The following is a 22164-nucleotide window of genomic DNA, read 5'->3' as shown; positions in this document are numbered from 1 at the left end:
TTTTTTTTTTTGCTGTTGTTATTTCTCCCAGCTCCTTAAATCCTGTCTTTTCCCAGCACATAATTAATCGTGGAGCCTGATATTCCCCAAAAACCTGTGGAAAGTTAAAACCCAGGCAGCATCACCCCAATGGCCATGGCCAGGGCTGTAGAAACCATGGCAGAGTTCCCCCACTGGCACAGGGAGACAGCTCCAAGGAAAGGTTTATATTTTAGACTTAGGGCTTTCTAAAAGCATTTTGGAGATTTAATAACAAATTGTAATTTTCATTATTTTAATACTGAAAAAAAAAACCAGCCTCCCTGAAATATCTGTGTAACTTCCCAATGGCGAGAGGATCTTCTGATGCTTTACCTTACATCCTGTAAAGCTTAAATCAACAGCACAGCTTAATTTATGTCCAGCACATTCCCCCTACTGATTCCATTGCACATATGGCAGCATTTTTTCCATGTGAAGAGTATTCTCTAATGTCCTTCACTATTCTCTCTCTGTCTCTCTCATCCTTCCACTTGAGGACAAGTGTGGAGGAAAGGGCATTCCAGAAAAGAAGAGATATAAATGAGCCCTATTCTGAAGCCCTTATGTGATCATGAAAGTGCCCCCTGGGCCCAGTGTAAGCATTTTGTGTGTTAGTATTGAGCCATTATGGCTGCAGACGTTTAACAGGGAAAGGTGAAGGGGCTGGGAGGAAACTGCTCCAATTCTGGTGCTGCAGAATTGGATCTTTCATTATACATCTTGATTCTATTTATTAGTGGAAGCCATTAATTGTCAATTTCTAATCTCGGGAGACTGAGTGCTGGTCAAAACATTGTTGCTGATGGTTGCAAGGCCTTGTCATGGAATTAATAATGTTAGAGGAGGTCCGGACTGAAGCCAGTCTGTTGTGTGGGAATGCTGCAATGGGCTGCAACTCTTTCACTGCCTCCCTCTTACAGAACTGCTTCTCATTTCATAACCTATGAGAGCAGTCAAAAATCATATAGGACAAAAGAACATCCTTTCTAAAAGAAGCAGACAAACATGGTAAACAAGTGCAGAAATGCATGAGCTGAGTGATCCCTAAATAATAGTGATCTATAAATAATTCAAGTTACACATACATGCCACCTATGAAGTACAAAATAAGTTCTTTCATTTGCCTTCCCATTTCTAAAAATGCCTAAGGAATTTTCAGTACTCAAGAAGAACATTTTTGTTTTGCTGTAATAGAGTATAAAATTGAACTGTCAAACCTCTGAATCTGAGTCCATTACAAAACTGGAGCAGGCTCATCCCGAATTGCCAGTAAGGCCCAGTTATGAGCAAACTTGGCCAGGTTATTTTGTCATTGAATTCTGGACAAATTTTAAAGTTCATCCCGTTGTTTCATGGATCCAAACAAAACATAATTTTAACTGGGCTTCAGAAAATCCCAAACAAAACCAGATAAGCAGAGACTGAAGAAAAAGAATGAGTCCTGCAGAGCATTTTCGTGTGGATTTTTCCAGCTTCAGTTTCAGCTATAATTGCAGGTGGTTTGGGGGTTGAAGTCTAATATTGAAATTAAGCATCATTTTGCTACAGACTTTGCATGGGACCTTGGGCAAATCGTATAATCTACTTAAAGTTCAATTCCCTTTCTCTAAAACAGTAATAAGATTAGTCACCTTCTTTGGAGAGATGCTGTGAAGGTAATTATCATAAAGGTCCTATATTACTCAGACTTTATTATAGCAAAATCCATGTAAATACCTGAGCTGCATGGATATTTAAAATACAAATCCTACCCTAATTCAGAAGTAAAGTTAAGAGTCAAAAAACCCCAAACAACTTCCTTTTAAGAGTGAATTTGTTGCTGTCAAGCAGCATGTTATAAATAATTTGAAATGTAAATAATATATTTTTAATTTATTTTACACGTATTCAAGTTTTGTAATTGAAATATTTATATGCTTGAAATGGAGTTGACTGTGTTAAAAAAGGAGGTTTGAAATGGTTTCTGAAACACATATTTATTATTTAAACATATATTTTAGCTGTAAACACTCTAACATAATTGCAACCTTTCTCAGCCAGGGAGAACTAAATAAAAACTTAATTTGTCACATTAATTTTGAGCAGAAATGCAGATACCCTAAGCCAGTAGGTTCAATTAATCCTTACCTCCCATATTACTTTAGAAAAATGACTTTAAAAGCCCTTGTTATTTTTAGAACACAGCAGAATGGGCCGTCTAATGCCTTTTTTTTTTTTTTTCCAAGGACTTTCGTAACCACCAAACAAACAGTGCTGGTCTATCGTGTGCACATGCTGGGTGTGCTCAGAGCCTCCCAGCAAACATTCTGTGTGCCAGACAGGCTCTGCTGCCTGTCTGTGCCGTGCACACACACACTGAGCTGGAATCTGGGGGCTTTCACCCAGGTTCTGGGTCCCTGCAGGGTCACAAATATTCCAAATTGGAGCTGCTGATAAGAACCTTCGCTTGTTCCTCTCTCTTGTCAGGGTGCTGAGACTCTGAGAGTCGACTTGCAGAGCAAGTACATGATTGTGAAGACAAAATTAGTTTCTTATAAATATTCCACAATATTTGCTTAAAATGAACTATTTCTTCAAACATTTTCCTGCCAAGAACATTCCTGCAGCTGTACAGAGTCAGCTGGAAACAACTTCTTTTTCTTTTATATTAAGAAAAGATGAAGCACTGAAACATTTTTTTTTTTTACCTTTGTACAGCACAAAAACAGAGGATGATTTTTTGGTTTGGTGGCTTTTTTGTGTATTTTTTTTTTTTTTTACTGCTGCTGAATCAAATTCTGTGACACAGTTTGTTATTTTGCTTTTTATGTTTGTTATTGATTTTGGAAGTCTCTGGCTTTGAGTGCTTATTTTGGAGCTCTGACTCATTTTTAAAAAATGAGTAGGCACCCTCTTTTTGCAAACCAAGGCTTATTAAGAAGCATCTGGATACCCAGAATTGAGGCATGCAAAGTCATTGGTTGTTTTTTAAAATATAGGTACCCTAAGGGTTCTGTTCTCACTGAAAGCTGTCATTACCTTCAGTTGGTGGGATTTTTCTTCATTCCTGTTCTAATGGTCCTCTTCACACAGAGTCCAAGTCAAATTTATGACTGATTGTCACCATTTCCCTAACCACAAACCAGAGCTCGAGCATGCAAAAATAAACTAGTGACTCAGATTAATGACATCTCCTTATAAAATGTCACTTTCAAAAAAAGAAAGTAACCTGGCACTCTGAGGAGTGTGAAATGATGCTGTATCACACAAGAATGCCTAGAATATATTAGCAAACCACAGAAAGAGGCTTGTTGTACACACTTAGCCCAAATGTGTTTTGGATTTTGAAGGCCAGGCACCGCCCACCATTCAAAAGATCCCTAATTCAGGTTTTGGTGCAACCCACTGCATGTCCCAGCTGACATGTAAGGATTTATACCAAACAGCAAATGCAGTTGCTAAGTATCAGGCCAAATCACTTGAAAATCCCTTGGGAGAAAGGTCCAGTTACTAATTTTATGTTCAGTTTCTCAATTTGCTCAATGCTGGGATGGAGGAGGAAGATGGATCTGGGATTTTGGCGGCTGGGTTCATGTCCAGATCACAGGTTAATGCCTTGCTCAAGATTTACATTTAAAAAAGAAATTCAGAAAGGGTCATAACTCATATTTAGGGATTCTTGGTCCTTGGCATGTCATTGTTTTGGTGTCTGTTCATCCACCAAGGGTTCCCGGCTGAGGTGAGGATACACAACTGGCCCTGCTGGGTCACACAGGGAGCTCATCTACCTCAGGGTCTTGTGTTTGTCACTGGGCAAGGGCAGATGCCTAAAAACAACAGGGTGAATGTGTCACGATGCTTCCCCCAAACTCTTTACCAGTCTCCAGCTCTTTGGGGCTGTGGGGCATCCAGAAGTGGTGTCTTTACTTTTAATATCCCTGGGTGCTAATAGCTCACCTCTTCCAGATGCTTTGCATGTAAATATGAGGCAGATTGTGCCCTGAAAAAGGAACAGGCTATGTCAGTGTGAAAGGAGGAAAGGTGGAGTGGGTTGCCAACATCAGGCCCCAGGTTCACAGTGTAGACAGGAAAGCATCCCATAGTCCTGCAGTATGGAAGGCAGGGGCAGATCTGCTTTTGCTGTGGGTGGGCTTGGACTGCCCAGGGATGTACAGCACCAACTGGGTCACTTGGATTGCAAACCAGAGTCAGGACAATTTGGAGAGCTGCTCCCAGCCCATAGCAGATCCTGGCAGAGCTGTGGAACCAGAATCTGAGACCCAAGGTGGGAGGTTTCGATGTGCAAGGGAACATTTTTTGTCCCTTAAAGCCAATCTCCTGCTGTGACAGCAATCTAGGGAACTCCTGGTGTGTAACCAAGCTGGCCAGTTCCCTCTGTGTGCAGGAGACCTGAAGGCTGACCCAGAACAAAGCCCAGCACTGAATCCCTGCCAGTGGTCAATGACAGATGTGATGGGGAAAAAGGAAAAGGCACATGTATTCTCCTGGTATACCTCCCAAGCTTTAGTTGTAGGGAAAAGAGGAATAAAATACATCCTGAGTGTCCTAAACCATAGGACTTCAGACATAATGTTCATCCTTTGGGAATGTGTGGGCGACATTATTGTATATTTGTGGTTTTAAACACAGTTAAACTTATTTACTTCAGAGCACAAAGGAAAACCAAACTGTTTGTGGAGAACAAACCAGGAAACTTGCTTAACTCTCCCCAGCTCTCTGTAACAATGGACCATAAATAGGTCAGACGTTTCTTGGGAACCAGGGAAGATGAGTATTGGAAAATGCCACAAATTATGTTTAAAGAACATTAAAGTGGTGACAGACCAGTAAATGCTGGGAAATTCAAAGATACAACCAGAAGCTGCCTGTATAGCTCATGCCAGAATGGGGGCGAGGGACGCAAGGCTCATGCTGATGTAGTAAGATGAGCGTGTTAACCTTTGCTACTAAAATCCTTGGCTGTTTTTACAAATATTTTTTCCCAAAAATTTCATAAATTTTTTCTCATCTTGCCAGTTCACCCAGTTAACCAGAACCACTCGAGGATGGGATTTATCTCAGTTATGTTGGGCTGCTTACAGTTGAGCAAATAGTCTAAGCTTGTCATGTTGGTTCAGTGGGGAAGGATCGAAGCTTCCAGGGAGTGGCTCATCCCAACGAGAGAGGTGTCTGAAGCACTGGAAATCAATTGCTGCTTGGCACTGCCTTCTGCCTCTGCTGACTTTTTAGGGCATGGAGAGAATTGGCCTGGACTTTTAGGCTTTGGTCAGCTCAACTGTAAGAAAACTCAGTTTAAGTAAAAGCATTCCGTGGAAGTTTGGGGGTTGGTTTTGGTTTTTGTTTAAATTTTTAGTTTTTTTTCCCAAATTGATAGAGTGAGGAATTTAGGGAAAAGGCAGGTTTCTTTAAAAAGTAAGTGAGTTTCTAAACCACATGATTCCAAAGCAGAGCCTGCAAACATACTTTTGGAGCTCCCAAACAAGAAGACATCAACCCCTACATGATAATTTCCAAAATGACATGTGGCTTCTGACTTCTGTGGATCTGAATAACTTTTGGAGCATTTGATGCTGGTAGTTCTGGTTTTAACGTTCAACTTGATTTAATATTAATTTTCTTATTTTAAATATGGAGAGCTCCCTACTGTGTGTGCCATTTCCCTCTGTAGCACAGATGGCTCTCAGACAGATATTACTCTCCTTCTGTGCTCTTTTTTAGTCCCGTGCCCTAAACAAAGAACTGGATCAAAGTCTGGGGTTTTTTTTTGGTAGAGCCTTACTACAATGCTGAAACATTTGGTTCCTTGTAAAAATAAGAACAAAATAAGCTTTTTATTAAAAAAAATCTATTGAAATTTATTCCTTAATCCAGGACATGATTCGACCAAGAGCATAGAGCATTTGACTGCATGGGGTGCTCACACTTTGCTCATAACCTGTCAAGCCAGGTTATGGTCTTGGTTTTATTTGCCTCTCTAGAGGGGCATTAATGTGGCACAGGCAGAGAAGGATTATCCATGTGCCAGAGCTGTATCTTGGTCGTTGGACACAATCCTGTCATCTTTTCTCTGGACTTCTTTTTACTGTTTTTTTTTCTGAGGAAGCACAATGAGTGAGAAGAGGACGCTTTAGTGATGGGGAAGACAATGCTGTAGTTTCTGAGAGCAGCAGAGATTTGAGTTAACCTTGCTACAAATTAGTGAACTCCTTGATGGCTCTGCTACTAATTTCAGGGACCACATTTTAAATCCAGCCCAGAATCTTGAAAAAGCAAAAATAGTCTAGAGCCTGGAAAGTGCAGCACTGACCCGTTCCAACCTTTGTGCCAAGAGGATCAGAATCCCCTGCCCAAATAGAAAAAAAGTCAAGTTTATCTACTTATTTCTGTGTAAATCCACACCTGAAGAAGCCCTCTCAGATGTGTGTCAGTCATTGCAGTGAAGGCAGACTGGAAGTGATGGTTAGGTGGTTTTCTTTGGTACATCGTTTTTGAGTGCTCTCATAATTTTGAAGGAAAGGTCCAGCATCCTTTAGAAGCCAAGATTTGCATTCCTACAGGAATCAGTTACACCTCCACAAAATAAACAGAAAATTAAAACAGTAGCACAGAGTGCTGTGCCAGTGCACAGATGTCAGCTGGGGACTGGAGTATTTCAAACCTTGGACTTGTGCTGTGCCATGTTCACACATGTAATCATGTGTCATTTATGGATCTGATTTGTTGGATACTGTCATGACCCCAGAATTCATCTGAGCCAACATGGATGTCCTGCTGCTGTAGGCTGGAATGATTGCATTAAACCAGGGCTGATGTTTGTACTAGGAAGCAAGTGCCTGCCATGTATGTATAACATGTATAACAGGAATAATGCTGTCACAAGAATGCTTGTAAATATTGTGGTCACTGGCTTTTGTGTGGGTTACATCAAGATTGTATTCAAACACTGACAGGTTAATTACACGTTTCAAAGCTTATTTACCGTGATCTGAGAGGAAAGTGTTATTAAAGAAATGTTCAGCATCTAACAGTGCTTGTTTTCTCTTTCTTCTCCCTTCCCAATGTTTTCTCTAGCTGATTACTCCACATGCCATCCGTGTACAGACGCCTCCCCGACATATCCCAGGGGTTGTAGAAGTCACATTGTCCTACAAATCTAAGCAGTTCTGCAAGGGAACGCCTGGAAGATTCATTTACACAGGTATGGATGCTTGAAACGTAAGGGGGAAAATAGGGCAGGCAATATATCACCCTTGCTAGGGCTTCTGCTTTTGTCATTAAAAGCTGTGCTGCATCTTGTTATTCTGGCTGAGGACGTCACTGAAGGCACCAGTTTGAGGTTGGAGTCAGAGCTGGGGGACTGTACGGATGAATCTGAAAGCACACCAGTGTGGGATTTTTGTTTGCTTGTTTGTCCTCACAATGGGACATCTCTTTACCCGGGAGGGGAGAGGAAGGAGGGAAACAGATACTCCAGCACTCAGCCAAACAGAGGAAGAGTGCAAGCACAAGGAGCCGGACACACAAACCTGCCTTGAGAGGGATCCTGCTAAACATCTCCATCTCATGCTGTCCAGCAGGTGTTGCAGGGGGTCCAAGCCTGTTTGCCAGCCCATCTCACCCTAACTCACTTGTCTCTGCCTTCCAGGGAGCCCAAGTAGCTCTCAGCCCAGCCAGTGCTGCAGACACAGAAACTTGCAGTGTGCTTTGGGGTGGTCTCCCACACTGGAGACCACCAAGTTGAGTGATTTGGCCTCAAAAAAACCTAACAAAAAACCCAAAACACTCTGGAACATTTCAGGTGCTGTCAGCGTCAAACCACTCTCAGTAGTTAGAAGAATGGCCTGGGAAATAAATCAAGTAGCAGCCTAACTTTTTAAAAAGGATGTGTGTCATTGATTCCTCTGAAGGTGTGTGCTACAGGAATTAACAGCTTTGCCCTGGTTTTGATGTGCTTTTAATGCACTTGTTGTTCACATCTACAGACTATGCTGGAGCTGTTTGCCTGAACTGTGGTTCAGCACTACCCAGTACAATTAATTTCCTCATCCTCAATGGCCCCTGGAACTTTAGGATATATCATAAATACTGACAAAGGCATTCTGAGTTCCTCTGGGCTCATACATTGCTCCAAATCTCAGTGTACACACAGGGACTCGAGGCAGAGGAGACAATTCTGTGCTCTAGCTGGGCAGGAAACTCTCATTTGAATTTTGTTAATACTGAGCAAGTTGAAAAAAGGTGCCTTATAACTCCTTCTTGTCTTTTTCAAATACCCTTTCCCCCAGATGAGATTATGCACTGGGTTTCTTTAAACTGACTCTTAAAATTCTCACATATTGCCCTGCTGGCTGAGCAGCAGGCACTTGTGGGAGCTGTGTGTGGTAATTTGGGAGCATTATGATTTTAGCAATGCGTGGGAAATCCATATATTGGACAATAACACACCATATCAAAAAATTAATTAGTGTTTTGAATGTGTTGGAACAAAAAGAAAAGCAAAGGTCAAACTGATGGCTGGTGCAAATTGATGATGTGAACCATGACAGGAGGGTGCTGCCCAGAGCTTTGGGCTGTTTGAGGTGAATCCTTTCCCTCCTCTCTTTCTTGCAGGAAGTTGTGCTGTCCTGCCTGTTCTCACCCCAATGGAGTGGCTGCCCCTGGGGCTGGTGAAATGGCAGGTGTGGGTATGGAAGGGAAAAAAAAAGGCAAACCTGCTCCCCTTAACTTTGCAAAGAAATTTTTGATGACTTCTTTAAATGTAAAAAATGGGCTGAACCCATTTTGGGGTTGCTTTTCAGATCATCATTAATTAGCCTTTCCAGTAAAAAGGAGGGCAGCAGTTTAGCTTGTCTGCCCAGGAGCAGATGGCTGAATGTGGAAATAAAGTGTCCCAGTAGGGAGAGTGTTTCCATGTATGCATTTTCTGGTTGGTGTTTAAAACACAGTATTTTTCATCCAGTAAATGGAAGTTATGAAATACAGAACAATAATGATAAAATCAAAAGTGATCCAGTCCATGGACAATTCTCTCATGCAGTTCTTTACAGAGTTACAATAGATACAGAAAAGGTGTTGTGACTGAAATCCTTCCTCACACAATTTGCATTTTCCTTTTAGACGCAGGCTGAACTTAAATGTAGCTTTTTAAAAAGGACTAAATGAAACTAAAATAAAAACAATTAATGCATCCTGACCTTCAGAAGTGCCTTCCAGCCCTTTAAACAAAATGCAGGTTCAGTACATGCCTGCCGATTAGTTTTAGTTAATTGAAAATTATAGGATTGACCCAAGAGGAAAATTTTGTTTGCACTCCAATCACTTTTACAAATTAAGGAAAATTACCACAATTTTGTTTAGCTAAGGTTTCACACTGAGTTCACGAAATTAGCTCAGCCATCCCAACAAAGTCAGCACTTTGTTAGTGAGCACTAGAAAAAAACTAATAGTCTATGGTGTGTACAAACGAAGCATAGAAAAAGCTATGATGCTTTAGAGAACTAGGCCAAGTGGTTTTAATTAGGATTATTGGTTCATTGTAAGTTTTGAAGAACAATCAAACTAGCAGATTAGCTGTTTCTTTTAAAGCTAGAATTTCTTGCCATTCATTTTTCCCATGAGAACTTGTTTTAACTCCCACATAGCACTATTTTTTTTTCTTTTCTTTTTTTTTTTCTTTTTTTTTTTTTTTTTTTTTTTAACAAGGCCTGCAGGAAATGGACCAATTGGAAGTTGGGATACAGTAACATTCCCCAGCATCACTCCAGCCGATGGGAGTTTTTCACAATGTTCTTCAGTGAACTCAGTGTTCTGGAACATATTACAAAACCACAGAGGCCAAATGTTTTCTCAGAGGAGTTTGGCCTCTGTTTTTGGCCGAAAACATTTCAGCATCACTTGCTGCTTATTTACCCTGCTATTAGGAACAAGAAAAGGGGAGAGCAGAAAATGCAGGGGGGAGAAGGAAAAGAGAGGGTGTGTGAGAGAGAGAGAACAAGACCTGGGGTTTGTGGGCGGTGCAGGAGTTGATCAAGCGTAGTTTCCTTTCTGGTGAGAATGTCCCTGCTCGTTAATGGTCCCATTTTGTGGTCAGGTCTCATTTAGAAGAAATTATTTTTAATCAGTGTTCAACAAAATATCCCCTCAAGCCACCTGGCTGTAAACTGTTTTTTTCTTACTGTTAAGTAGTTAAGTTCTCAGAAGAAAATACCCAGTGACCCATTAATTTTAGCCTTTTTTTCCTCTTTAACTGCAAATAACTTAGTAACATGATCTCTAAGTAGCCCCTGTGCCATCTAGGAATCAAGGTCACATATATACAGAAAAATCCTGGCTTTTGTGAGTATTTCTGAAAGAAATAAACCAGTGTCAGCCTGTGCTTACAAGAAAACATAAGTTTTTTATTTTCCATCTGCAGAGCGAGCCATTAGCATGCACTTAAGAGAGCAATTATTTCTTAGATTTTAAGCTTTGACATTCCTGAGAGAATGTTATCAGAAATACAGAAGTCTGAACAGACCTTGAATGTGTGTACATTTTGGAATAATATTAAAAATCTGTATTACATGTAGAAATACCCAGACATGCAGTGGCACTGCTCATCTCTAAGTCTCTTCTGGCACTGGAGAGCACTGAATGAATTCAGCTTTGTGTCACAACTTGGAAGTCAAGTGTGTGTCACTACCATTATTTTAGGACTGGAGAAACTGAGACAAAAGAAGATATTAAAGGTACAAATCCATAGGTTATTTGGGAAGGTGACTCAGGGCATACATGGTTGACTTAAATAAGAAATGAGAGTTGGCACAAATTTGTGATACCCAGACAGGCCTTTGAGATTTTGTTTGGGTTTGTTTTAATTTAAAAAAAAAAATGGATGCACCGTGGACAACATGAATTTCACAGATGACTTTTGCAGTGGTGCTAAGCTGCAAGGTTTGAGTGGGGTTGCATGACTGTAAGTGAGATGACAATTTATCTCACTGCATATTGGAAAGGACATATGGAGGGCCCATAAAAATGCATTATGCTCTGTCTTCTACCACCTGCTCAGTTTAGGATTTTGTGCTTTTTTTTTTCCCCAAAACAGAGCAAAGGACTTCCTAGGGGCCAGAAGTACAGAGCTGTGTCGCTGAGGTTGTGTGCAACATGGGTTAATTCAGATTCTTGGCTGAGCAGCACCCCAAACGCTGCTCCTCCTTTTGGAAATAGGTTGGAATTTAGGGACCATTTGAATTTGCATTAGGCTTGCAGGGAGGCTGTGGGCTGAACCCTTTGTGTGCTGACAGGCCTCCAAGAGGATCAGGCAAGTCCCCCATGGGCGTTTTTGGGTTTGTTGTGAGCTCTGGGGTGGGATGTGTCTCTGGAAGTGCTGCTGATGGGAATGGCTGGATGGAGGATGAGTGTAGGCACACAGGGCTGGGAATAACCCCCATGCTGAGCCCTGATCCTGCAGGGTAACTGTGGCAAAGGCTGAGCAGGACAGAGTGGACACCGCCAGGAGTGACTGGTGTTTGTGTTACACTGTTAGGCCACTGTGTGTGGGGAGATGTGGAAATCCTGGTGCTGTGGAGGTCAGGATATTCACAGAATTTCTGGGAAACTGTGTCTGTCTCTGAAACGTCACAGGGCTTCTCAGGGAGCTTTCCACTCCCCTATTTGCTACAAAGAAGAAATGGTGTCATGGAAAATTCTTCTGAAAACATTTGAGTCTGTGTACAAAGAGGAAGGACCTTGCAGATCACAGATTATTTGGGTGACATTTCCAAAAGTCTCTGTTTTAGGTGACTAATTTTCAGATTTTTAATTTAGATGGTTTTATTTACAGAAACACAGGAGTAGTTGTCTTCTGAGAATCATTGTCCTTTTATTTTTTTGAAGTCAAATAGCTTCAAGAGTAAGAGCCCAAAAACTACCTGTCACCATCTAAAACTTCAGTCCATGCTCCTGGAAGCAGAGGTTGGAGTCTCCAACTCTGTTGGAGTCACCACTCTCTGACCAGTCAGAGATCTGATCAGAATTGGAACCATTTAAAAGCTGATCTTGAGTTCCTTAAATTTCCAACCTGGGAAATCACTGAAATTTACTTTGCTAGGAAAATTTTCTCTTTTCAAGAAAGCACCAATAACTAAGTTCAAAGGTACATAATCAATGAAACAATCAGTTTTCAGAATGGAGAGTTCTGCAGTTTGTAGACTAAAGAAAAGAACATGAAAAAAAAGGAAGGAAAAAGAAGTGGTGATAAGAGACAGACTGACTGTCAAGAAGTTCCTGTAGCCCCACTGGAGCTTTTCTTGATCGTTGCAGACTGGAGTTTGACCCTTACACCAGCTAACCTTGGCCATAGCTGTGTGGCTGTTAGTTCCTGGGAAATGTTAAAACCTAGTGGCAGTTATTCTCAAAATCAGTAATCCACAACCTCATTAGTTTTACAATGCCTCATTCATGTGTGTTTATTATTAAATCATGAGCACTTAAATAACTGATTAGTATAAATCAGGAGAGAAGGCCACCATCAACAGAACAATAAAAAGAAAAGAAAAAATCCAGCATGTCTGATGCTGTCTCAGGTTTTATCCTGATGTGTTTATAAAATTCTTCAATCTCAAAGATATGACGATCATTAAGCTGAAATGAAATATAGAGCACATCACTTCTCCATAAGAGTGACCAGCTATGAAATCTGGTAGCTAGCAAATGAATGCCATTTGTTTTTAACAGCAGTTTTTATCTGCCTTTCACTAGTAAATATTAATAGTGGTGGCAGAATAAAAAGTATCAGATGTCTTGAAGTTAAATAGTCAGAAAGTGCTGCAGAAGAACAGAAAAAAAATCCTTCAATGCAAAGAAATATAAAAAGTTTAAAGAAAGAGCTGTCTGTTCTGAAGAGCAGGAGAGCCCTGTGCTGCAGGTTACCCTGTGCTTTGGATGATCCATAGAAAATCTGTTCCTCATCTCAGAGAGGTTCTCTGGAGGAGAGATGTTAAATCCTTTCTCTAGAGCACAAGCAAGTAAGGATGAATGAAAACAAACCTTTGTAAACGTAAACTTTTACCGGGGAAATTTCATTAATTCCTCTGGAAACAAGAAAAAAAATCATTCTAACAACTATTTAAAAAATATCCTACTGCAGATTACATTGGGTTCCCCCTTTATCTCACTGTGCCAAGTGTTCCTTCCCAAGTGGAGCTTGCCATGGGGACTCCAGAGGTGTTTGTCACAGTCCCTGATGGACTCGTGGCACCACTGCGGGGCCCAGGAGCCTGCAGGGAAAACAAGGCTGGGGTTGGTGCAGTGTCTCCCTCCAAGCCCCCCATCAGTGATTGCTTGCCCTTGAGGAGAAAAACTGCTCTCAGGAAATCTCTTTAAGCTTGAACCTGGCCCTTTGTATGTTCCAGTCCATTAACTGAGTCAGTCACCTGCCTTGCCTGGAAACTTTGGAGGGGGGGGGGGGAAATGTCTGCAATTGCTTTGGAACAAGATTTTCTAGAAGAAATAATTTCAGTGTTTAGTATTTTGGTGGTGGTTTGGGGTATTAATGTTGTTACCAAAATATTTGTTTTGAAGCTCATAAGGACATGCCCAGTGGAGTGAAGTGTGGGGAGTTATTAGGTGGAATATTAGCAATATTAGGGTAGTTGGTTTGGTTTGCAGAAAGTCAGGAAAGGAAGATGGGAGGAATCCTACTTGATTGCAGGGAGGGGATGGTGGAAGTAAACTGGAAAATCCCTATTCTATGCTAATAGGAACAGAACCCTCATATCCTTGGTATTTCTTAAAAACTGGTAGCACCATAACACACTGGAAAAAACAATCACTGAAAGTGTGCAGGGTACCTGTAGGACAGCTTTGAAATGAAAGCAATTACAGCAACCGTCAGAATAAAGCTGGCTGTGAAGGAAACATATTATTTTGCATATTTTATGTATACACTTTCTAAGAAATATGACCTTTATTTTCTAGTTAGAGGGAAGTGCAATCAGACTCCACGCAGCAAAGGGTAGCTGGATCATTAAAAAGAATATTTTCTCTGATATTAGAAGTCTAAATGGGCACCAGTCCTTATTCACAACCTTGGCTGTTTCTGTCTGCCCTGAGTTAATAAGTGATAAGGCCAAAAGAGAAATAAATCACTGAAGTCCCTGTCCAAAGAAAACATATTGACTACAGCCAAGCAAATAACAGCCCATAACCAATGGGCCCATTCATCATTCATGTAATAGGGATATAAAGTATTTTCTACCTATGAAACCATGGAGTAGGAAAAAGCCTGATAAGCCCCCAATCTAAACTGTGTGATTTGATTATTAGAGGACATGAACTGTTTGTCACATACCTTTAATCTTTAAGATGTGTTGCCATTTCTAAACTATAAATTTGTGGTAAAGGATTAGAAAGCTATTAACAATAAAGGTATAAAATAGACTTTATAAAGATTCCTGCAATTGTCATGCAGTCCTGTAGACCCCTGGAACCTTAGCCCATTGAATATGATATAACATTGTTATCTGACCTTCAGAGCCAATAAACCATTTTTTGCTTTTTAAACTCAAGACTTCATGATAAATTAACCCTCTGGATTCACAAAATAAGCCTTGTAAATTCTTTTCTTTATCCCCACCCCAATACCTTTAAATTTTCATACCCTTGCTTAGGGTATGCCCTTTGCTCAAAACTCTTATTCCAGACTGAAATTGTTAATCTTTTTTTATTATCCTTTTATCCTCATGTCTCTTGATGAGGTATTATTCCCTCTTTTTTGGTTTTTTTTTGGGTTTTTTTTGGTTTTTTGTTTGTTTGTTTGTTTGTTTTTGGTTTGGTTTTTTTTTTTTAGAAAAAGGCCAATATGACAGGGAGCTGAGATGAATTTCTAAAAAGTCTGCATTGTACTTTATTTCTACAGGAGGCTTCACTGCCTTTAATGTGTGGGTATCCAGGTTAGACAAACACCACAGAAATGGGCAGTTTAGAGTGGCAGCAGAGGCTGAACTGATCACCTTAATATATTCTGATGCTGTGCCCTAAGAGGAGGGACAAGGCACTGTCTCTTTGCTGCTCCAGAAAGCACAACCCTCAACTACTTGTTGCCACTGACATGATTATTAGAGTGGGAAGTCTGTGTTCCTCATGGAAATGCATGCACTTAACTCATCCTTCCTGCTCTTCTGGTGGGGTGCAGCATGTTTTGGTTTCTGCAGGAATGGTGGGCAGGATTTGCTGTGGTTGAAGAGTGGCCAAGCTGTGGCCAGGCTCTCAGAGGTGCCCACGCTGGCTCTGGAGAGGGTGTCAGGACCTGAATTTAGTGCACAGCTGCCTGAGGAATGTTCTCACACAGCACTGCCTGCCAAACAGTCTCCTTAAGATGTGCCTAATCCTTTGAGGTGCTCGTTAGTGAGGGCTCATTTTGCTGAGGCATTTTGTTTCACAAGTGCCCAGCTCTGGGATGTGCAGCGTCGTTCCCCTGAGGCGGGACTTGGGCAGCCTCGTTCCTTCTGCTTGTACCAGCATCCCTACACAGCCAGCAGTGCTTATCTAGCCTGGTTAGAGCTTCTGACAGCAGTGACTACAGAGAAGATGTGCCTCAATATAGCCCATGTCTACAGATTCAGGCTTTTTTTGTTAATATATAGATAAAAGGAAAATCTTGTACTTGTAGCCTTTCATCTCAGTGGATGCAAGAGCAATTTATTGCATGGAGTGTGAAGTTCTTTGTACTTTTCTGCTATCTTGCAAGAACTCACACAGACTCTTCTGCTTAGTTATGAAGATATCAAGTGCATAAGTGATGTGGTCTGCCCTGGTGACTGGATAGAGATGTTGGGAGCAGTTTAATCACACTGTGACAAAACTCAATCCTGGCAGCTTCTCAGGCTGCCCCAAAACTCTGCACAGTTTCCTCCTGGCACGGGTTACAGTGTCCATCCTTCCTTTATTAGAAGTTATTTTGAGCACTTTTGTGTGAAACTTTGCAGTGCAGCCAGGCCCCGTGGGCTGCAGAGCTGCTGTGCTGGTGGCACCACAGGGGCCAACTCGGGGATGAGTTGTACCCATGGTGTTTTAAATTATGTGAGGCATGTGGCAGTGGGCCACATTTATTTCGTGATAATGGCTAGCTAATGTCTTAGAGAAAGCAGAATTTTCTTGAAGATTCAATCTGCTCAAAAGTTTCAGCAATCTCAATGAGCTTCCCCAGGACCTCCTGGCAGGTCACTGTCATCACCCAGCTGCTGCTGTTGCTAAGGGACAGCACTGTGGAGTTAAAACTGCTACATTTTGTTGTACATTTAAAAAAATCTCAAGCTCAATTGTTTAAGGTCTGTATATAACTGTATAACCTTCACTGAAAGGAGTTTTGCCATTGGATCTTGCCCCTGGTCTGTTGTGAGCAGTTAATTAAGAAGTATAAAACCATCATGCCTTAATCCTGCCAAGCCAAGCGTATGCAGGTGTTTTGCTCCACAAGTTAGGACAGAAGTTATTTGATATATTAGAACACCAACACATTAGCATGATGTATATTAGGCTGTGCTTTTGCAGCTATTTTGAAGGAACTTCCTCCATTCCACACCAATCTTGGACTGCCAAGGACCAGGGAGTTCATGGCAGTTTATACCTTGGGGAGATAAGTGTGAGCCATCCAGGCAGGATCACAATAAAGAGTCTGGATTTGGGCAGTTGCTTATCAAGAGCTGCAGTCTTGCACAGTTTGCCCTAAGGCATTTGCATGGCCATACCTACTGTTGTTTCATCTCTCAATGCCTTTAACTTCTGTCCTCTCCCTTCCCTCCCAAATATGATTTTTCTTCTTTTTCCTGTTGCCATAAATTGTGGTTAACCTCTATGCTTGAAGAGTTGTGGACTTCAACTGCTGTTGGATAGCACCAGGTGCCAGCATTGGTGGTTAAAAAAAGGGAAACCCACACCCAGCAGACAGAGAGTTAATAAAAAAACATCCAAATCACACACAAGCAACAAACCTAAAACTACCCAACCAAAACAACACAGAGAGAAACCCCACACAAGCAGCTAAATATGGCATTTTTTAGGACACCACGGGACAGAAAACACATATGGCATTTAAGATATTGTAGCAGCCATCTAGTAAAAATGCATGTTTGTTAAAACAGAAATCAGTGCCAAACTCTCCATTTTCAATCTGTGAAAATTACAGAGCAAAATTGGGATACCTATGAAAAATTGTGAAATTCAATGTCCCTTTTAGCACTGCAGCATCTCTAGGGTGGGTTTTATCCTTTCTCAACATCATGAGGCCCTCTTATAAAAAGGTATTAAACCCTTTAGAGCTCTGGATCTGTTATCCCCTGGACTGTCAGATTTCATTTAAGATGGGGGGAATCATCAGGAAACTTTGTCCTCTGACTGCCCATGGTTTCTGAACAACTTCTCAAACAAGAACTTGTTTGGCTGAAGCTGGGGGAGAAGCATTTCACCCTCAGTGCCCCACATGCCAGGCGCTGTGTAGGAAAGTAGCTATTACCCAAATATTGCAATGCCTGATAGTTTCTGAAATACATCTGCTAATTGTCCCCTTTTTCTTTTGTTCTGCTTTTTTTTCTCCTATCTTACACCCAATTCCCAGCTTTCAGTGGGATAGTTTCTCTAGAAGGCTACAACTCATCGAATAAAAACATGTAGTTTGTGTGCTCAGGCAGTTCCAGCAGCAAGCTTATATTTGTGAAAATGAAAGGCAAGATTTTGCTGCCAGAAGTGACCATGAATTCACATTGAAAGGTCACTTCTGCAAGAGAAATATTTTTTTTCCAAATGTAGATCTCTGACTATTTTCACCACTCCAAAAAGAATTCTCCCTAAAGTTCACAGGAATGTTGTGCACAGCTACTAGAAATAGTCATGGCATTGCTGTTCCAAAAAACCAGGTATTCAAGTGGCCATCATACTGAAAAACAATAATATTTTTTTCTACAGGTTTTAATTTTGAGGTACTTTTTGTTCCCTTAAATCTTGCATTGAACTGTGCCTGTCAGTTGTTTAAAAGGATGAGACTGAGCCATGCCTCACCTATTTGCCTGAGAATGGATTTTCCCTGGGTGTTTTTTCAGCTCAGGGGCTGTTATTGATAGAGGAGCTCCCAGCACAGGTCTGGCTGCCAAGGAACAAGAACAAGAACCTGCACCAGGTATCTTTTGTTCTAGGATGAAGAATCTAGTTCAGATTTCCCAAAGACAAGGCCAAGCCTTCGCCTCCTTTCTTCACCAAAACTGCTCATCCTCACTGCTTGCAAGTTCTGTTAAAAAGACAAATGAACCCTCTTTCAATTGGGGCCTAAGGGAAAGGATGGAAATGACCCCCCTCCCCTCTCCAATTTCCCCCATTAGACTTTTTTTCACAGATGTTCATGCTGATTAGAGCTGGGAAATAAGAGTATTTCTGTGGACCATGAATATTCATTTGTGTTTTGGCAATGAATTTCCTTCAGTTTCCCTGTAGTGTTTTGCTCCCTGTGAATGTTTAAACAAGTGAGTTTGCTGAAACAATCCCTTATGAAAAAAAACTCAGAGTGTGCTATGGAAAATGAATTTTCCATGGTGTTTGCCTGGACAAAAGGATGTAAAATTCACTGTTGGTTGTTAAGAAATTTTACTGAAAAGCAGCAAAGACACAGGTGAGGTGATGCCTTTGCTGAACATAAAAATGGAGTATTTAAGTTTAAAATTGTAACAAACCACTCTGTAATTATCTATCTATAAGGATAAGGTTAGTCAGAAAAACTATTTGACAAATACTTTAATTAAACAGAATAACTAGAGAAAATTATCTCTTTGGATAGTTACTGACTGGGAATAATTTGTTGTTAATTATTTGCCCCGCTGTAGTACTGATGCCCAGATCCCAAGAACGTGCTGGACTTGCTCCTTGAGGGGTCTGTGATGCCTAATTAGACCAAATGGATCTGAGCAGAAATCTGTACAATTTATAGCAGAAAATCCCAGGGATTTTTTTTTTATTTTTCCTTTTAAAAATTTTAAAGTGTTATAAAACATTGAATGGAGATTACTGTACCTCCTACTGCTCGATCTTGTAATCCTGCAGTAAATGTGAGGATAGAAATTGCAGCTGAAGTGTAGGGAAGAGCCAGGATCCTGCACTGCAGTCCATGAGCAGCCAGGCCAGGCAGACTGCATGCAGGAATTTGGCAGAATTCCTCCAGCTCCGGTGGGAATCTGCATTTTCCTTTCAAATTGTATCATTTTGGTCCTTGGGATCATCCAAAATTGTCCTTATTTTTTGTGTAGCAACTTAATACTTACCCAGCGTGATCTGTGGAATAATGTACACAATTTTACAATAACTATGTAATTAACTCACTTTGCTACTCCCCTCTCCAGGGAAACTCATGCTTCTATTAATGCTATTAGGAAGGTCCTATGCACAGAACAAAGAAAGTGGTGCAGCAGATGAGTTAACATGATTTGATTTGCAGATGCTTTAAACACTTAGCAGGAGACAGCTACGGAAGCTAATTAAATCACTCTAAGGTGCACAGGATTATCTGCTTTGTAAGAAACAATTTCAGTGAATTATGGTCGCCCTTTAGCTGAGGGGAAGTAAAAAGCATATTTGTTTGGAATTAAATTTCCCACGCAAAGTGCCCATCAGGCCTCTCCTTCCCTGGATTTCTCAAATAGCCTTCTTTTGGAGCCAGTATTTTCTAGGAACCTGGATTTTCATTTTGTAAGCGTGGTGCTGCTTCCAACTTTCTTACGTAAAAATTTTCCTACTTAGCTATTGATTAGGATCTGCCTTTAAGCAGTGTCTGGAGTAAAAAATCGTGTTGGTACATTCACTACCTCTCAGATACTGCATCTTATTTAGTGTACCGGAATTCCCAGTTTAAAGTAATCACAAAATTTATGGAGAAACGGATAAAAAAGGTTGTAAAATATCGATTCGGGGAAAATAATAACACAACTCATCTATAATAAGAAGAAAAATGAAGCAATAATTCAGGTGTATTGAACGGGTTGCTGCTGGAAGTATTGATCCGGTGCTTTAGTGTGCAACATCGCACCTAACACTGCAATGAAAGAACAGCACTGCATTCCCCTGCTCATTATTTCCCAGACACTATTGCCTTGTTACACAGGTCCCACAGAGCCTGGAGTGCCAGCAGGGAAAGAGAGGAACCCCCCAAATAACCACAAACCTGTAATATCTTAATGTCACAGCAGCCCCCTCTAAAACTTGCAGGCATCGTGCTCCCGTGCTCCTCTTGAGGCAAGCCTGGAGTTTGGCTTTGCTTGTTTTGCTCTTTGCTGTGTCTCATACTGCCCGTGGTCTGTATAAATGGTGCCTTTTTGCTGCCTCTTGATAGCACATAATCAGCAATGGTGTCATTGAGGAAACACGCTTCCCTTAAATATTGACTTTCAGGATCCTCGTGTAAAAATTGCCGATCTCGTTGCAGCGTTTCCTCACTGTGGCTATAAGCAAAAGTTGAAAATAGGACAGCAAAGGTCAGTGGAATTTTAAAATAAGCACCCCGACATTTCCGCAGCATTAAACTCCATCATGCAACATTGCATTTCTGTTTATCTGCTGACATCTGCAAAGGTACCACACCTGATTGTTTGGCATAAATAATTTAGCAGTGAGAATTTTATAATGAGCACAGATAAGACTAACCAATAAAATAAAAAAAAGGAAATAATTAAGGAGAAATTGTTTGAGACAAAAAAACCCCAGTGAAGTCCTGTAAGAGGGCAACGTTTTAGCTCTTGTGGAGGCAAAGGTGCATCCTGCTCTGTGAGGAAGCTGCTCTGTATATGCTGCAAACTTACTGCATCCCATGATCATTATCTAGAAATAGGAGCCAGATCTGATGATCAAGTTCTGAACAGATCAGGCCTCCTGCAAATTTCTGCCAACATTGATCTGCAGGATTTGCTCTGGATCCTCAGCGTTGTTGGGTTTGTCCTTTCCCCCCGTTTAATCCGTACAGCAAGGGGGGCAGAGTGAAGCAGACATTTCTGCTCAAGGAATGGGGGGAAGGGAGGAAAAATGAGAGGAAGAAAATAATCTATGGCTGATGCAGAGGGCAAAGGAAATTGCTTTCTGTGAACTGCAGGGCCCTGCAGTAGGAGTTGAACCACTGATGGCCGTGATGCCTCTCCCAGAGCTCTCCCTCCATCCCTGCTCTCCCTGGCCTGAGGATGAGCTGTGGCTGCAGCCCTGGCAGGTTTCAGACCCTTTCATCTGCATGCTCGCAGCTCGGTGAGCAGAAAACGTGCAATTGTTTTTGTAACCTAAATAACATCTCTGGTTTAGAAGCCCCGGGGGAAAAATCCTTGTCAGGCTGAGCTGGCATGATGATAAATGGGTGAGGTGTGTGTTCTGGCTCTGTGGGGACACGTGGGGTGAACAAAACCCTCTTCTCTGGCACCCTTGGCATCTCCAGTCAGGAAGGGACAATTGCAATGGGGGCGTGCTGCTGTTGCCTCTGGAAGGCATTTCCATTCACTGGAAGAATTGTTTTCTTCTGAGTTGAGGTGTTGGGGCCGTAGCATCTTTTTAAACCACGGGCAATGCCTATGGGGTTTTTCTGCCTTTGGTGACTCCAGTCATAGGACGTGTAGTAATTACATATCCTCTGAACAGAGAGAGACATAGTTGTCCCAGGAAAATCCTGGGAAGCCGTGTACAAGGTGTAAGAAACTTAGAAGAAAAGAATTCAAACAATTCTAATCTCCCTTTCTGTAACCATTGTTTATAGATAGAGTTCTCCAGAGTATACTATTCCTAATTCACCTGTAGTGTGAGAGAAAATTCCTAAAAGCCAATCAAGTCTTAAGACCACCATTGTTTCTATAAAAAGTAGAGATTTCTATGTGTCTTTTCATGCCTTCTGATGATAGAGTCTTTGTATCATCTTTAGCTGTCCCTGATACCCCTTTGGTGATAAGGACAGACAGAAAATGTGTGTTAAATCTAACTCAGGAAACAACCATGGCAGGGGGTGTCAGCAGTGCAGTTCATCAGTACACGTGTGTGTTTTTAGAAAACAGTTTGAGGTTTACAGTTATTGGCCAATCACAGTTTTCTTACAGAAAAAAGAAAATTCCTAGGGATTTGTGTAATAAAGTCTAAAGCTGCATGAAATTCATCACA

General features: G+C 41.2%; 1 protein-coding gene across 8 annotated transcripts in view; it reads left to right on the top strand.

The window, feature by feature from the left end:
• EBF1 (EBF transcription factor 1) overlaps positions 1–22164 on the top strand; it is a 269155-nt gene that overhangs the window by 200983 nt on the left and 46008 nt on the right. For all 8 annotated transcript variants that reach the window (XM_038150157.1, XM_038150152.1, XM_038150156.1 and 5 more), the window contains exon 10: positions 7093–7219. In XM_038150157.1, the coding sequence (XP_038006085.1) occupies positions 7093–7219 (127 nt within the window). The remainder of the gene's footprint in view (positions 1–7092; positions 7220–22164) is intronic.

The sequence above is a fragment of the Motacilla alba genome, chromosome 13 (assembly GCF_015832195.1).
Source record: "Motacilla alba alba isolate MOTALB_02 chromosome 13, Motacilla_alba_V1.0_pri, whole genome shotgun sequence".
Taxonomy (NCBI): Eukaryota; Metazoa; Chordata; class Aves; order Passeriformes; family Motacillidae; genus Motacilla; species Motacilla alba.
This window is presented reverse-complemented; position numbering and strand designations above follow the sequence as displayed.